This window comes from Nicotiana tabacum, chromosome 20 (genome assembly GCF_000715075.1).
Source record: "Nicotiana tabacum cultivar K326 chromosome 20, ASM71507v2, whole genome shotgun sequence".
Lineage (NCBI taxonomy): Eukaryota > Viridiplantae > Streptophyta > Magnoliopsida > Solanales > Solanaceae > Nicotiana > Nicotiana tabacum.
The window spans coordinates 49,709,882-49,728,671 of record NC_134099.1 but is presented as its reverse complement, the minus strand read 5'-3'; the positions used below and the strand labels follow the sequence as shown (position 1 = coordinate 49,728,671).

The window sequence follows — 18,790 nt, the reverse complement described above, 5'->3', positions numbered from 1 at the left end:
GCAGGATATTCTCCTCAATCATAGACCAGTTCTCTAAGTTAAGTAGAGTCTCCTTCTCCCTTTTCAACAGACTGTTTGAGTACTTATTTGAGAGTTATTTTTGTATATCTTTAAGGTCCATTCTAGCTGCTTCAATTCTTAGTTTGATTCCTTTAAACTCCTTAACATTCAAAGCTTTTAGTGGAGCTTTCAATGCCTTCAGTTTATACCATACAAATTTCATATTACCAGTAGAGTTCTTTGTATTCCACCCTTCAGTCACTATTTGAGTAAATTTCTGATGATTAGTCCATGAATTGAAGAATCGAAATGGTACTTTCCCAGTCCAAGATGAGCTTGCTAGAGTTAGTAACATAGGGGCATGATCTGATATTTGAGGAAGATCATAGATTATCTCCACATGGCTCCAGTTTATCATCCATTCATAATTCCCAAGAACTCTATCAATTCTGCTACTAACCTTATCAACTCCAGGTTGTTTGTTTGTCCAAGTATAGTATTCACCCTGCCAAGGAAGTTTAGATAAAGCTGTTTGCTGCAAATATGAGCTGAAATCCTGAGTTTCTGCAAAGCTAACTGGATTACAAGACAGTCGATCACTAGCATACAATACAACATTAAAGTCACCTGCAACCAACCATGGGCCGGTAACAGTTGTAGCAAATTTGTTGAAGATTCTTCTACAATTCTCTTCTTTGTTCTAGCCCATTAAATCCATAAACAATAGTCAGATAATATTTAGTATCCCCCTTTCTGCTTTGTACTAGAGAGTGGATCATTTGGGGGTCATCTCTGACACTAGTAACCATGAGGAGATTAGTGTTCCATAACAGTCATACTCTACCATTCTTAGCTTCTCTGTAGTTAGTCAAAATATTCCAGTCAGGTGTAATATACTTCAATATTTTTTGAGAATTTTCTTCTTTAAATTTGGTTTCCACTAGTCCTACCAAGTTTATTTTGTTACTTCTAATATATTCCCTAACTTCCTTTTGCTTATATCTTTTATTTACACCCCTGATGTTCCAGAATAACCACTTCATTATTGATAACTTGTTCCACCTCTATCACTAGGTGGAATGTCATGTTTGTTATTAACCACTGGCTCAAATCCATTCCTAACAAGAATAGGTGTTAATGGAGCAAAGTTTACATTGTTCAGCTCTAGACTCTGTATTGCTTTCCCTCTATCTTCCTTCCTTGCATTATTATGATCAACCTTTGGTTGAGCCTTCTCCTTAGTCTGTTGAATTTCAGCCATCTTGGTACTAGTATCTTGTTGTCCCTCCTGCTTTTGAATCTATGCAGACTCTACTTGGTTAGCAGGAGCTGATACTTTAGTTCTCCACTCTTGGGTAACTCTACCCTTCTTAGGAGGTCCTTGAACACCAGTCTTGACCTGAGTTGAGCATCTGTGTCCCATTACTAAGCATTTCTCACAATAGGCAGGTCTACAGTCATATGTTACACTCTGTAGGAAGTTTTTCCCATTTGGTTCCATCACCTACACTTCACTTGGTAGTTCCTTAGTAACATTAACCTCAATAAGCATCCTGGCATATGAAATTCTTGTTTGTTTTGGTGTACATTCATCAGCAAAGATAGACTTTCCAATCACACTTGCTATTCTGCTTAACGATCCCACACCCCAACATGACATAGGTAATTTAGGGAATTTAGCCCACAAAGGAATGGAAGTGGGAAATTCCTATGTAAAATCAAAATCCGGCGTCCATGGATTTAGAATGATAGGTTTACTAGTTATGGAATAAGGTCATGCACATAGGATTTCATGAGCATCATCCATATTTTTAAATCTGATTATATAATAACCTTCCTCATGATAGAACATGTCAGGTTCTGGAACATAAGATCAGTGAATACTGATATACCTTTTCATCGTATTATACCCTAGTCCGTCTCCTAAAATATACGCAATCAAAGCACATTTCCATTTAGATTCTTCTTCTTCCATCTCTACCTTGTCTAATTGGACCACAGGTTCACCATCTACTAACAATGGTGGTATATATGAAAGTGACATACCATTAGAAGCAAATCTGTTCTTCTGGAAAAGTGTTTTCCATGGGGCCTTAGCATCTTATTTTTGATCATTCCTCATTACCGGAACATCCTCTTTATTAGCTAGGTCACGCTGTATCTGGATTGGAATTTGCGAAGTCATTGTTCCATTGGATTGCACTTCCATCCCTTCTGAAACTACTTCTTTAGGAGATGTAATTGTCAGATCTAGCTTCTTAGCTACGTATTATTGACTTGAAGTTGCTCCAATTGCACATGCAACTGCTCCTTTGCTGAGATCTGAACTTTGAGCTGAACTCTGAAGTGAAGCTGGTGGAGTGGTTAGTGGTGGATTTTTCTCTATTAATGGTTGTTTTGTAGTTAATATCGCTTCTAGTGCTGCTAATGGGTGTTTCCGAGGTCTTCCCCTTCCTCTACCTTTTCCTCTCGCCATGGCTACGAGCTCGGCGTATGTTTAACTAATGTGCGCCGAGAGCATTTTCTATGTCTGTGTACCTTTCCTTTCATGTTATTCGAATGTGTTATTATATTAGACAATAACGACATATGATCTGAAGCGTCTATGCAATATATCATTATCAAGAATATGGAAGAAAAGATTATGTGTTAATGTTCCAAACGTACTCTTAAAGGCAAAATAACAAATCATATGACGCTTTTAATTGATGCAACAACGGAGAGGATTTTGGTCTTTCTTGTGGCTAATGCTATATGTACTTCTTTTCCTATTATCTCTCTTTGCTCTTTTTCCCTTTGAACTAATTCACGCATCGCGCAGGTATATATACTAGTACTAGTACTAGTATTATTAAAAGGAGAGAAAAAATTCCTCCCTTTAAGCCAAGTGGCAGGCTAAAAATAACCACATGGCATAAGTAGTTAATAATTAGTTATTAAGGAAAAAAGATCTCTCGCCTGTGCCAAGTAGGGTGATCTCTCGCCAAGGCTTATTGATAGAGAAAAATTTGCAATAAAAGGAAAAAAGAAACAGTCAAAACAGACATCTACCGTCCCAGCCAGTGGAGTACAAACAAGGAGAACACTGTCCAAACCCCAAAACTTTTAATGGATGCAATTATATGGAATGTCAGGTCAGTAAATACAATGCAAGCATTTGAAAGGCTGATTACAATGCACAGAAAACATCACTTTGAGTTCATAGGAATCCTTGAGCCTATGCAACAGTCTCACAAAATGGAGAAGTATAGAGCAAGAATTGGTTTGGCACAGGCTGTGGTGAATGTTTCAAACAAGATTTGGGCTTTTATTGATGAAATATTTGAGGTTACTATTCTGTATAATATGACTCAACAACTGACTTTGAGATTAACGCACACTGAAACACATGTTGAGCTCATCCTTACACTAGTTTATGCCAAATGTGATCGCATTGAAAGTATTGAACTATGGGATTCCTATATGCAATGGCATAAGATATGACAGTACCATGGCTAGTTGAAGGCGACTTTAATGTAATATGGGATGAGGAAGAGAAATTTGGATGCTTACCCGTTCCTCTCATTGAAGTAGATGACTTTAGGCACTGCATAAATACATGCAACTTGACAGACTTGGGATTTAAAGGAAGCATATTTACATGGTGGAATGGAAGATCAGAGGAAGACTGTATTTTTAAAAGATTAGACAGATATTTTGGCAATCATGAATTGCAACAGACCTTTCCTGGATTGGAGGTAACTCACCTGTCCAAAATTGGGTCTGGTCATTGCCCAATGATGCTGAAATGTGATATAGAAACTCCTCCAATTAAGAAGTCATTCAGATTTCTTAACTTCTGGACTAGGCATGAATCCTTCAAAGATTTAGTAAAGGAGAATTGGAATGCTGATTTTAGTGCTAACCCTTTCTGTATTTTTAACTACAAGTTAAAGAAGCTTAAGAAAGCACTATCTACCTGGAGCAGAGCTACATATGGGGATATATTCCAGAAGATTGCAAGCCTGGATGAGGTGGTCTTGGTTCATGAAAAGTAGTTTGAAGTCAATCCTACACAGATAAACAGACAAAGATTACAACAGGTCCAAGCTAAAATGATTAAATATCTTGCATTAGAAGAAGAATTCTGGAGACAAAAGGCTGGCATGGTATGGTTCAAAGATGGCGATAGAAACACTAAATTCTTTCATGCTCAAGTTAATGGGAGAAGGAAGAGATTGAAATTATCAAGGATCTAGAATAGCATTGGTGACTGGATTAAAGAAGATCAATTAATAGCAGAAGAAGCACTAAAGTTCTACAAGGATCAATTTACTGAGAGTGCAGTCCCAAATGATTTCGATATTCTAAATCATGTACCTTTAATGGTAGATAGTGATCAACATGAAAGATTGATGGCATTGCCTTCCAATGAAGAAGTGAAGAGAGCAGTTATGGGGTTGAATGGGGACTCAGCTGGTGGACCGGATGGTTTCACTGGAGCCTTCTACCAAACATGCTGGGAAATTATTGAAGAAGATGCTGTCCAAATGGTCAAGGCTTTCTTTTGCGGTCAGCGGCTGCCAAAGAGTGTTACGCACACAAACCTGGTTTTATTACCAAAGAAAAAAGAAGTTATGACCTTTGCAGACATGAGACCAATCAGTCTTAGTAACTTTGTTAACAAGATTTTCTCTAGGGTTATTCATGACAAGTTGGTTGAATTATTACCAAACATAATCTCAGAGGAACAAGCAGGTTTTATGAAGGGCATGAGCATAGTTGAAAACGTACTGTTAACTCAATAAATCATTACGAATATCAGGTTGAGAACAAAAGCATGTCCAAACGTTATGATTAAGCTTGATATGGAAAAAGCTTACGACAGGCTATCATGGCTATTCCTGACCAAAACACTAAGGAAAATGGGATTTCCTGAAGCTTTTATTGGATTGATCTTTGATTTGATTGGGAACAATTGGTACTCTGTGCTTATAAATGGTCAACCTAATGGTTTCTTCAAATCATCGAGGGGAGTTAAACATGGTGACCCTTTGTCACCAACTCTATTTATTCTAGCAGCAGAAGCACTTTCTCGGGGATTGAATTCACTTCACACTAACCTGTATTTCTGTGGATTTGGAATGCCAAAATGGAGCCCAAAAATAAATCATCTATCATACGCTGATGATATAATCATTTTCTACTCATCTGATGAAACTTCAGTGAGACTTGTCATGGAGGTTCTGCAAGCTTATGAATCATCATCTGGTCAAACTGGTGAACAAAACCAAATCAGCCACATACCTGTATCATTTAACGGATAATGAGGTGATTAACAAGGTGGAAAGGATTACAGGTATACGAAGACAATGTTTCCCTATGACCTATCTTGGCTGTCCTATTTTTTATGCAAGAAGAAGGGGAGACTATTACCAGGGATTAATCACCAAGGTTATGGACAAACTTCAGTCATGGAAAGGCAAACTCCTGTTTGTAAGAGGCAAAGTTGTTCTAATCACAAATGTCCTGCAGAGTATCCCAATTCATATGTTGTCAGTAGTTAATCCTCCAAATTATGTGATCAACAAATTACATAGCATTTTTGCCAAGTTTTTCTGGAGTAGCAATGTCGGAGGCAGCACTAGACATTGGGCGTCTTGGACTAACCTGTGTATGCCTTTTGACGAGGGAGGCATAGGCTTCAGGTCCCTGCATGACGTATCGAAGGCACTTTTCTGCAAATTGTGGTGGAATTTCAGGACTAAGCCCACTTTGTGGAATTCATTTATTTGTCAAAAGTACTGCAAGAAACTAAATGCAGTGATTGTACCTTGGAAACGTGGATCCCGTGTGTGGAGAAAAATGCTAGAATGTAGGGATTTGATTGAGCATCAAATCTACTGGAAACTGAGAATGGGATCAGCTCAATTTTGGTTCGATAATTGGACTGAGATGGGGCCTTATATTTTCAAGTGCCTGCAGGTTTTGGTATCGATGAGGATATTCATAATGTCAACGATCTGGCTGAAAATGGTATGTGAAATGTGGATAAAATTTTTGAGAGCCTACCTGAAGATCTGGAAAACCACATTGTGCAGAATATTAGACCACCATTTGAAAGTTCACAGTTAGATACTCCTTTCTGGATGCTTGAAAAAAGGGGACATTTTACAGTAAAATCTGCATGGGATTACCTGCGAAGAAGAGACAACCCAAAATTAGCTTACAAGATGATATGAGTAAAAGGTTTACCTTTCAAGATATCCTTCTTCCTGTGGAAGGTGTGGAAAGCAAAACTGTCACTTGATGATTTTTTGCGTAAAATAGGATACTCCATTCCATCTAAATGTTGGTGTTGTGCTGATCCTAAGGAGGAGTCTTTAGTTCATTTGTTCTTCACATCAAATGCAGCTAGAAGTGTTTGGAGATACTTCCTGAGGAGAGCAGGAATTACATTAGATGGGTTGTCTTTACATCAAGCAATTACAAAGTGTTGGACAGCACCGGTAGTACCTAGATTGAAGCCAGTGTTACAAGCTTTACTTGCATGCATTGTATGGGAACTTTGGAAGAGAAGAAACAGTTTGAAATATGGAGAAGCAGTGTCAGTGAGCAGAGTTATCTACCAGGTGTCATCTACGTTGCAATCGCTGGTCCAACTGAAAAAGCCAGGACTACATGTGCCTCACAAGTGGCTGGACTTACTGACAATGATGGAGCAATACACACCTCGACTGAAATATGATAAAGTGTTATGGGAATTTCCTTCAAGAGGATGGATTAAAGTGAATATGGATGGAGCATGTAGAGGAAACCCAGGGAGGAGTTCAATTAGTTTTTGCATAAGGGATGAGGCAGGTGATTTGATATATGCAGAAGGAAGGGAGATCTCTGAAGGAACCAACAATGAATCAGAAGCGGTAGCTATTATGGAGGCATTGAAAATGTGCAAAAATCTTAATTATTGCCGAATATGGCTGTAGACAGATTCTATGTTATTAAAGAATATTATAGAGGAATCATGGAAGCCTCCATGGTATATTACTGAACATGTAAAGGAGATTTTAAGACTGAAGGAACAAAATACCATCAAGGTCACACACTTTTCAGAGAAGGGAATACATTAGCAGACCATCTTGCCAATTACGCCCTCGATGAAGGAAATACTGAATGCCATGGTTTCTGGGATCTAGACTCAAAAGGAAGGAGGATTATTAACGAAGATAAGATGCAATGTCCTTACATAAGAGTAAAAGTTGCAAGGATTTAGGAGGAAAAGAGGAGTCATTTTGTTATCACGCTCGAATCATTCTGGAGGAGAGTTTAGATAGCAATGTTCGGCTAAATTTTTTCTTTTTTTGCAGGTTTTTCATCGAAGCTAATGCCTAATATTTTGGTAGAATCTGAAATGGTGGTATTAATGCATTGCATTTCAATCCACTGGGAGGACATTAAAGAAGGGTTTTCGCAATTTTACAATATATTATACATGGAAACGACTCACAACAAAGAGAAATAGTGCAATAGCATGGGAAATAACATGAGCATGTATTTTTAAGAAGTTTAGGCACATTATCAGAAGCCAAATGGTTTGGAGTGCACATGGGGTAACGTGGAAGGCATGGCAGACAGCACATGATGTCTAGAAAAGGAATCACATGGAAAGGTGTAATACATATGGAAAGTTATCTAGGATACATAAAAGCATGCAATACTTTAGGATGATGGTACTATGGGATATAATTCTTTATGCTTCAGATGTATGTGGAGCCCATGTGTTTTTGGATTTTACAACACAAAGCTGTCTCTAATGGTCAGGGAATGCAACAATGGGGACAGAACTGCCTCTGGATCGACAATGCTGTTTGATCACGCACGATAGCAATTTTCATGAACGCCTTTGAAGCTGTCCAACATGGAATATTGATACACGAACAGGAAGCTGGCAGCTGTATCAAAATCAGCTGGCCCGTGAGTCTTTGGGAAAAATTTCGAACAGGGATGCTCGACAGTTTTGCACGCCAAGTTTAACCTGAAAGTAACTCGAGGCTCGAGGAAAGCATGCGAGTATACTGACAAGGGGAGGATGGGCCAAAATTACAGTATGCGTCTTGAAAACAAAAGAGAAAACAGGTGTCGACAAAAGCTGGAATTGCTACAAACAACCGGGAATTTTTAATAGAAGGCACGACCAAAGACTGGAAGACAACAAATGTTGTCGAACAAAAATGGAATGTTATCTCGGATGCAGACTTGTTTTTTACAAAGTTTAATAGCATTAATGTGATATCAATGTTGAGTGCAACACTCAATTTTGATAATAGGCTATTTGTTAAATTCAAACTTTATTCCTTTCATTTCATAGGATATCATGACATTGTATTTTGTCTTATTTTGTTATAAATAAAACTACCCTTAGGCGTATGCCTAGCGGATTGACTAAAACAAAAATTAGTTATTTAGTTAATAATAAGTTATTGATTATTGTTTTTGAACTTAAATATCTATAAAATAATAAAATAAAATATTTTATAATAAAAAACAAAAATTTAAAATAGATGTCCATTCAAATTGGAGAGTAGTTTGAAGTTAAAGTATTTAATTTATTTTAAAATAAAAAACTAATCTATATATTATTAAAAGGAGAGAAAAAAGCCCTCTCCTTAACAACTTGTTTGGATGGTTGTTAGCATCTGTCATAATGTATCGTAGCATACTATATTGTATTGTACTGTATCGTTTGATAAAAATAATATTTGGATAGATGTGTCATTTGTCATCGTTTCATGATATCATGCACCAGCAATATGATGAATAAACATGTAATATTATAAAGAAAAATTATGATACAAGGTAAAATTAATATATAAAAAGATAGGGCAAATGATAAAATAAAATTATTTAATAATAATAAAGGGTGAGATTGAGAGAAAAAGACAAGGTAACGACGCGACCACACCAAATCGGTCGTTACATAAAGTGGCACATTTTGTCGTTATGTAACAATGTATTTAACGATACAATACAATAAAGTTTAAGTAACAATCAAAACAAACATCTTATTTAAAGTACGATACGATACAATACAATGGGTAACAACCATCCAAACAAGCTATAAGCTAAGTGGAAACCTAGAAAAAAGCCGCATGGCATAAGCAATTAATAATTAGTTATTTAGTTAATAATAAGTTATTGGTTATTGTTTTTGAATTTAAATATCTATAAAATAATAAAATAAAATATGTTATATTAAAATTAAAAATTAAAAAAAAACTGTCCATTCAAATTGGAGAGTAGTTTCAAGTTGGAATATTTAAATTATTTCAAAATAAAAAATACTAAAAATCTATATATTATTACCAGGAGAGGAAAAAATCCTCTCTTAAGCCAAGCAGAGGCCTAGAAAAAAGCCACATGGATTAAGTAGTTAATAATTAGTTATTTAGTTATTGGTTATTATTTTTGAATTTAAATATCTATAAAAAAATAAAATAAAATATTTTATAATAAAAAACAAAAATTTAAAAAAATTGTCCCTTCAAATTGGAGAGTAGTTTCAAGTTGGAGTTTTAAAATTTATTTTAAAATAAAAAGCTAAAATTACAAAGAATAAAAAATTCCAATTCAAAATTTCTTTGTTTTTTTAAATAATTTTTGTTTTTATTTTTAAAAATAAAATTTTATTTTATTCAAAAAATATTATTGAGAATAATAGAATAAACAAAATATGTATCTTCTAATATATTGTAAAAAGAAAGCAGCTTACAAAAATTTAAATAAAGTAATATGTTACTAAAAGAAAGTAATCTTCTATTATATTATAAAAAGAAAGTAGTAGACAAAAATATTAAGTAAAGTAATATGCTAATAAAAGTTTCGATTAGAAATGTAATAATACTAAATATTGGATAATATACTAAAGAAAAATATAGAACATAAAAATTATTCAATGACTATGCAACTCTCTTTAATTTAATAGAGATTTTATTCATTAAAATTCAGATAATATTATTGAGAACAATAGGATAAAATTTAAAATAAAGAAATATTTTAAGGGTAATAAATATATATATTCTATTATATTACAAAAATAAAATAGAAGACAAAAATATTAAACAAAGTAATATGCTAATAAAAATTTCTATTATCAATTCAATTATATTAAGTATTGAATAATATAATAATAAATACATAACAATAAAGTTATTCGATAATTATATAAGTCCCTTAAATAGAAATTTTATTCATTAAAATTTAAATAATATTATTGACAACAATAGAAAAAAATTTAAAATAAAAAATATTTCAAGATTAATAAAATATATATCTTCTCTTATATCATAAAAAGAAAGCGAGCAGATAAAAATATTAAACAAAGTAATATGCTAATCAATATTTCTATTAAGAATGTAAAAATACTAAATATTGGATAATAGAATAAAAAAATATAGAAAAAAAAGTTATTCGATGACTATATAAGTCTTTTTAATTTAATAGCGATTTTATTATTGGGTATATTACATTAACAAATAAGATGACAATTGAAATTTATAAAAGCAATATGATCTAGTGGGCTTTTGGACATAAGAATTGTAAAATTCCAAAAAAAAGTGAAATACATTTCCAAGTGAAAATGGTATTTGAAAATTAGAGTCGTGTTTGGATATGAATATAATTTTGGGTTATTTTTGAAGTTTTGTGAGTAATCTGAGTGAAATAGCTTTTTGGAGTTTTTCAAATTTTCAAAAAAATCTAAAATTCATCTTCAAGTGAAAATTAGAAATCTTATGGCCAACCACTAATTTCGGAAAAAAAGTAAAAGAATTTTGAAAAAATTCTTATGTCCAAAGGGGCTCCTAATTTGTTCAAACAAGTTCGATCACAAATTAATTTAATTAATATTTTTCACTACAAGGAGTTGAAGTGTGCAGTGGATAAACTGCTCAAGTTTATAGCTTGTTTGGATGGTTGTTACCCATTGTATTGTATCATATTGTTACTTTAAATACGATGTTTGTTTTGATTGTTACTTAAATTTTATTGTATCGTATCGTTAAATCTGTCGTTACATAACGACGAAATGTGCCACTTTATGTAATGACCAAGTTGGTGTGGTCGCGTCGTTACCTTGTCTTTTTCTCTCAATCTCGCCCTTTATTATTATTAAATAATTTTATTTTATCATTTACCATACCTTTTATATAGTAATTTTACTCTGTATCATAATTTTTGTTTATGATATTACAAGTTTATTCTTTATATGTGCATGATATCATGACAAATAATTTATCCAAACATTATTTTTATCAAACTATACGGTATAATACAATATAGTACGATACGATACATTATCAAAGTTTACTCATTTATCCAAACATTATTTTTATCAAACCATCCAAAGGCAAATACATAGTTTACTCATTGACCTTGCACCCAAATTCATGTTACACACCTCTCTACCACGAGCAACCTTTTACACACCCAACTTTTTAGAAGTGTGTCAATGACACACCATTTTGCTTAGCTGGCATGTGCGTGTTTAACACAAAAAATAAGAGCGTAAGAACGGTAAAGTTTTTGTGAAAAATCTTATCTAAGTACCATCTATCAAAAATAAAACCAAAATAGAAATTATTTTAAAAAACAACCACAAAAATAAAGAAAAAATAAGAGGAAGAAAAGGAAAAGACCATAAAAAAGATAATAAAAAAAAATAAAGCTTTTTTCCCCATCTGGTCTGAGCAATTCGCCAACAACTTTCCCATAAAAAAGATAAAGCTCAATCTACAAATTTACACCATAACATTCAATTAAACAAGGTAATTTAGTCATCTTCTCTATCTTTTCCTTTTCTATTCAGAAATTTCGAGGATTTGTGGTACTGGTGTCGAATTTTTGAATCACCATTTGGGAGGAGAAAGTTTCGAACCTCCATTGTTGGGGTTTCTTGAGTTTTCGAATCAGCCAACGTCGGAGAAATCTCGCATCAATGTTGGAAACTGCTTGGACCGAATTGTTGAGCTTGTTTACTGAATTAAATTTTTGTTATTTGTGCTCTCACTCTACAGTTTCCCCGATAGAGATGAGAGGGAGAGACGCACAATAACTATCCAAAGCCCCCCTGCACAGTAAGACTTATCACTCTCTCATCTTCTCCAATCTCCACTGTTCTGGTAAAATCCGCTTCCTCAATCATCTGTTTTGCTTACGTATTTGTGTTTTTTCATCTAGAAGCTTCTATTATAGTTGCGATTGTTCTCTCTTTGTTAGGGATAATTTTATTTTTTTCTTAATAGTATCTGTATTCAACCTTTCGATCATGAGATTTACTCCCGAGTATTTGATTTTGCTTCAGGAAATAGCCGGGAGCAGCTTTCCCCAGTCAAAAGATATATGGATTCCTTTATCTGATAACGGTGGCACTCCACTCCATACACCATGGGAAGCAAGCATTCAAAGGGAACAACTTCCATAAGTGATGCTCCAAACTCGAATTATCGCGTTCCTATTGAGAATTATCGAGTTCCTTTTGCAGCTTTGCAGGAAGCAACTAACGACTTTGATGAGAGTTTGGTCATTGGAAAAGGTGGCTTTGGAAATGTTTACAGGGGTGTTTTGTGTGATGGCACAAAGGTGGCCCTGAAAAGGCTTAATGCTGCATCCCGACAAGGTCTTGCAGAGTTCCGAACAGAAATTGAGATGCTCTCTCAGTTCCGTCATCCGCATCTGGTTTCATTGATTGGATACTGTGATGAAAACAACGAGATGATTCTAGTTTTTGAGTACATGGAGAATGGGAACCTCAAGAGTCATTTGTATGGGTCAGATCTACCCAGTATGGGCTGGGAGCAGAGGCTGGAGATATGCATCGGGGCAGCCAGAGGTCTGCACTACCTTCATACTGGCTATGTCAATGCAGCTATACATCGTGATGTCAAGTCTGCAAACATATTGCTTGATGAGAATTTTGTTGCAAAAGTTACTGATTTTGGGCTATCCAAGATAGGGCTTGAGCTTGATCAAACCCATATTAGCACAACTACAAGGGTGGTTGGAACTTTTGGCTACATTGATCCTGAATATTATAGAAACGGACGGCTTTCAGAAAAATCTGATGTTTACTCTTTCGGTGTTGTTTTATTAGAAGTTCTTTGTGCTAGGCCTACAGTAGTCAGCTTAACTGAATGGGGAAATAAGAAGAAGGGACAACTGGAACAAATCATAGATCCCAATCTTGTGGGCAAAATAAGACCAGATTCCCTCCGGAAGTTTGGAGAAATAGCAGAGAAATGCATAGCTATTTATGGTGAAGATAGGCCATCAATGGGTGATGTGCTGTGGAGTCTGGAGTATGCACTTCATCTCCAACAGTCTGTCATTCATGATAATCCTGAAGAAAACAGTACCATCCCTATTGGCGAGCTCTCTCCACAAGTCAATGATTTCAGTCATATTAATGGCAGTGCTTCTGCTTCTCATGTCTGGATGATCTCATCAAATTCGGGTGATCTCTCTGATGATGAGTCCTACTCCTATGGTAGATAACTAAGTGAAAACGGTACACACTGTCCTTAGGTGTTTGTCAATTCCACTTTTTTCATGGATCATCATCATATGAAGATTGATTATTTTGTTTCGTAACAGTTTATTCTACGAGTTCTGTGGATCCTCTTTTCATTTTATTGGGTGCTCCCGGTTGTTTCACATGTTGTATATGGTTTCTAAGAATTTCTCCATACATATGAAATCATTCCATTAATACCATGTCACTGAAAAGTCTTTTAAAAACATGGAACAATTTGCAGCCTTCGGGAAGACCTGATAACATAATTTTTTCGTACATATACCAAATCATGGTAATCCATTTTCTTCCTGTAAACAGGCAAATAGAAGTTGGCGTTGCATACCTCATCTGAGATGATGGCCCCTCACATTTCTCCTGATGTTTTATGTGTTTGAGATACTGAGTGATACTGCAGTATTAGTGGCTGCGAAATAATGTAAAATGTAACATCAAAGCTTCTTTTGTTCCCTTTTGTTCCATTAATTGGCAATAGCCAATAGGGATGGCAGGGTTAGTTCGGTGATATGGTTATTTTGATACTTGTCGTTCAATTACACAGTATTAATGATGTAAATACAATTTCCCATTCTCATGAAATGTTTTCCTTAACAAGTGATAGGTTTGGGACGGTGAAGTTACATCCTTTTTGGTCAGTCTCTTTGTTTGCTCACTGTATTCATCCATGTATCAACCTTAACTGTGTTTTTTTCTCAGCCATTATCATATGGTCTCATGTTTTAATTTACAATGTTTGACATGAGCTTCCTACACTGAGCGAGGACGTTTGTTTGTTTGTTTGTCAAGGATCCATTAATATGGGAATTTGCTTTTAGCAAGTGTCAGCACTCCAGTCATCCTACAAACCTGCAACATTATGATTATTCTTCTTCATCAATATGAAAGAAATACCACACAAAGGAACACTTAAAATAGAAGCTAAATATGAAGGGCGAGCACATGTACTTTAGGTGCTAATTGACTGAGAAGGTACTTCAATTCTACGATGGACAAGAGGTGGACGCATATGATCAAGAAAAACTCGTGACAAGTTACAGCATCTCGAGCAGGTAGCTTCTAGATGTCATACATGATTACGAGGTGGCTGGCGTTAACAGGTTTATCAGCTTCTCTTTTTCTCTTTCTTTCCCTATTTTTCTTTAGCTAAAAGTTCTTATGCGCTCTGGCAGTTAAGCTGTAAATGCACTGCTACTTCTACTACTACTTTGTTCTTCAAAAGAATGCTATAGAATAGCTAATTATGAGAGATACTGACAAGAAGACGAGTAATTCAGCAAACAAAATAAAGAAAAACGAAGAGATCAGTACTGGCGAGCAAGAACATACATGACTTTGATGGTTAACTAATCTTTTTTTTTATTTTTTGGCAAAAAGCGTCCTATATATAAGAAGTATACCAAAAAGTAAAAAATTTACAAAAGATTGGGTTTCTATGAATTGACACCCAATCTTGTAATCGTAAAGGAACTTCATGGGTGCACCAAAAGGAAATAAGGGATAAGAGGCTCCTCAATCATACATAATTCATCTCTACACCCTCAAAATCTCTCATGTTCCTTTCTCTCCAAAACGACCCACATAAGTGCTAGCGGTGCAACATTCCACACCTTGCGTCTTCTCTTTCTTCTATCACAATTCTAGCTAAACATTATGTTGAAGGAAGTTAGTGACAGTAATTAGGTTAAGGATGTAATTAGTTAGAAGTGTAGTTAGTCGGTTAGTTAGAGTAACCTTAAAGTTCATATGATGAAAAGAGAGGGTGTAAGTTAGAAGTGTAGTTAGTCGGTTAGTTAGAGTAACTAAGTTCAATCAGAAGCTACTGTCAATAGGTGGTAGTTACAGATATAGATTTTCATTTCTCATTCTTCTCAGCTTATTATTTCTCTTCTTCTCAGAAAGGATACATACTCAATGATTTACAATTGAACTGTTGTTTGTTAGCAGAGATGTTATCTTCAGAGAAGATGTGTTTCCCCTTCAACTAAGTCAGCTGATTCTTCTCCTTTATTTCCAATCCTAGAATTTGATGATTTAGGCACTGATTCTGCAGTTTGAGAGTTGCAAACTCAAGCTCAAAGCACCTGTCCCTCTGCAGATAACTCACCAGGTCCTGGACTTCTTGGGATCATAACATCAGTAGTTAAGCCTAAAACCATCTAAGGGTATTCCACCATAACATCGAAGCTATCGGACAATGTATGAGGAGATTGTCGACATCTTCGCTCGAGCCCTTATACATAAAGGTAACCTTCCTCTTCTCAAATTCTCAGCCCTCAAGATCATCCCCTTGCTACTAACCAAGTGAAAAAGCGCACCTTCCTCGGTACTTCAGGGATCCAAATAAAGCTATACGGAAAGGCAACCTCCTCCCTCACTGAAGCTTTTCTTAATCAAAGGCAACAGAGAACACTCCGTTATTTCCGGCCCCCACCTCCATACATTGTGGCTAGAGGTGGCAAAATGGTTAAAAGAATATAGTTATCCACCCATATTATCCATTAAAAAATAGGTTGGATAATGAACTTTTTATAAACGAGTCGAATATGGATAAAAACCATATTATTCGCTTAGAAAATGGTTAACCAATGGATAACTAATGTGTTTAACCTTTATATTTGTGAAGCCTCAAATTTGGGGTTCCTCAAGTTTGGGAGACTAGAAATTTTAATAAGCCATGGATAATATGGATATCCATATTATCCGCCGGATAACCCGTTTTTTATCCGTCTCAAATACAGGTCGGATCGGATAATTTATCCGTTTTTTTTTAAATTACCCATTTTCGACTCGCTCATATCCGACCCGACCCCGCCCGTTTGTCACCCCTAATTGTGGCTATCCTGTGTTGTGCTTTGTTTATGGAAAACATCAATTAGGCTTTGGAACTCTGCCACCTCCCAGTCCTGAAAGTTACTCCTAAACATCAAGTCCAAAACATTTGTCAATCTTGTAATCTCCAGACTCAATGAGCTGTCATCTCCTTCTGGCATGGAATTCTTTGTGTTTGGGAAACTAAAATATATTTGTTAGATAAAGACATATGTGGAGTTGGATTATGATGGCCCAAGCCTAGGCGGCATCTCGCAACAACTTTCTTGCTTCATTTTAAAACCTAGACATAATAATTAGAATCAGAACAACAAATGGTCAATAGCTTAGGTGATCACTGATTTATCACACTTGTTTCTTCTTCTTATTTGATAGAACATCCAAAACTGAATGACAACCAGTAACAGATTTTAGTGAACTTCAGCGTTCTAGTAAAGATTTGGTGTAATTTTCAAGCCAAAAGCAGATACTTCCAAGAATCTTCATGAATCAAAAAAGGAAAAGGCTCAGTGAAATGACTAATGGATCAACCAGAATCAACAATTACAGAAGAAGATTATACAGAGATGATTCAGAATGAGCAAAAATCAACACCTCCATTCTGCAGAAATAGCACTCTGTATATTTTCTAATTGTGCAGTCTACTCTCTCTGATTTCTCTCCTGGTAATGTCCATCCACTTATGTAACAATAATAAACTGCCCAAGGATTTGTTAAACACTTCACTATTACAATGATAAAAGCAACTTGTTGCAAACGAAACATCTGTGTCCAGAGTGTGCAAAGAGGAACAAGAGGCAAGAAGATACTTGAGATGCACGGATTCACTATCTGTACTATCACAGATTTATGTTAGAGAAATTTTCATAAAGCACTATCTTTTAGTGGTAATTAGCTATCTATAGATACCATTTGCTATATTATGGATTGTAGATACGTTTTCTCTTGTTATAAGATGTATTAGATGTATTTAAGCTACTGTATTCATGAATACAATAGCAAAAATAGGCAACAGATTCGAGTGTATTCGACTGTATTCATGGCGTGAAACATGAGATTACAGCTGGACAGATTATTGTATTCGACTGTATTCACGGCATGAAACAGGGGATTACACTGTTTTAAATGGAAAATGAATCAATTAACATAATAGACTCCTAATATAACTCAACAAACTCAATTATAACACAAATTGTGTATTTTCAGTTATAAAAAAAATTCTCAACCGAAAAACACCCCAAAAACATAGCAATCTTCAGAGAAATTATATAATACATCTGAATACATAAATTATATTAATTAAAAAAATATATGAATACATTCATGGAATACAACGAGACAGTGAATACAATGAAATACATGGAATATAACGAGATACATTGAAATACAATGAAAAAAAAGACAATGAATATAATGAAATACATGGAGATACAATCCCACACCCGACTCTTCAGACCCCAATGTCCTCAGTCCCACACCAACTTCAGAAACAACAATCAGCCCAGAAAAATTCCCAATAGAGAAACGAAGAAAGTCAGAGATAATTCACGATAGAAAATCAAGAACTGGGCTTGTGAAGCAGGATCCACCAAACTTTGAGATTGAATGGAAGAGAACAAAGCCTAATTTCCTGCCGCATAGAAAATCTGGCAGCCTAATTTTCGACGGAGATTGGATGAACGGATGTTTTCCTAACCTCTACGGCAGCACAGAAAATCTGAATGGACTCTGTTTAAATTGTCGAAACCATATGTCAACATATTTGATGTGGTAACATATATGCGTGCTTCGATGGAATTGGAGAAATTGGGATCGGAGAGAACGTAGGTGATGTGGGTGAGGAATTTTGAGATTGAGCATCGTGTTTTCATGGAATGGGGGGAAGAGAATGGCATGTATCAAAGTAGAGAGAGAAAGAAAATAGTGTAACTGAATAGCGTATTTAGTGGCTTAGGGTTAGGAGGTAACCAAATTAAATATTTTGCTATAAACATTAAAAGGTATCTATAGAATATAATTTTTTTAAATGGTATTTATTTAAAATAAATAGGGTGTTAACCTTTGCTATAGGAGGTAAAAATTCCTTTTTACGTCTCAGTTTGAGGCCACTGAAGCATCATCTAGAAAGAACTGTGAGAAATTGGGGCAAATTGAAGTTGATTCTCCACCGTTTTCTCATCTATAAAGGGAGGATTAGTTGGTACTGGTTACTCTTCCTACTTTCTTTACTAGCATGTGCAATGCCTTGGACATGGATGGCATTAATCCCGGAACCTCTTGCGTCCACAGAATTCTGGCATGTACCACGCTTAGAATCTCACTTTTTTACATTAATAATGTGGTAGTTGTACAACATAAGATTTGGATCAAACAATTCCTCTACTCTCCCATGTTGAA

General features: G+C 35.2%; 2 protein-coding genes across 6 annotated transcripts; both read left to right on the top strand.

Moving 5' to 3' along the window:
- The first annotated feature begins 3,479 nt into the window (after positions 1–3,479).
- Positions 3,480–4,037, top strand: LOC142174372 (uncharacterized). Its single transcript, XM_075240157.1, has one exon. It carries the CDS (start codon positions 3,480–3,482, stop codon positions 4,035–4,037), a length of 558 nt encoding a protein of 185 aa, XP_075096258.1.
- A 7,660-nt stretch (positions 4,038–11,697) lies between these two features.
- On the top strand, positions 11,698–18,738 carry LOC142174926 (receptor-like protein kinase HERK 1). Of its 5 annotated transcripts, none has more exons than XM_075241351.1 (3): positions 11,698–11,801; positions 12,051–12,155; positions 12,338–13,744. In XM_075241351.1, the coding sequence occupies exon 3, from the start codon at positions 12,421–12,423 to the stop codon at positions 13,525–13,527; it is 1,107 nt and encodes a 368-aa protein (XP_075097452.1). In that variant the 5' UTR covers positions 11,698–11,801; positions 12,051–12,155; positions 12,338–12,420; the 3' UTR covers positions 13,528–13,744. The 5 variants fall into 5 exon arrangements, with proteins under 5 accessions (XP_075097452.1, XP_075097453.1, XP_075097450.1 ...); XM_075241352.1 differs by having other exon boundaries at positions 11,704–11,801; positions 12,051–12,110; XM_075241349.1 differs by adding an exon at positions 14,351–18,738 and having other exon boundaries at positions 11,710–12,155; positions 12,338–13,540.
- Positions 18,739–18,790: the final 52 nt, after the last annotated feature.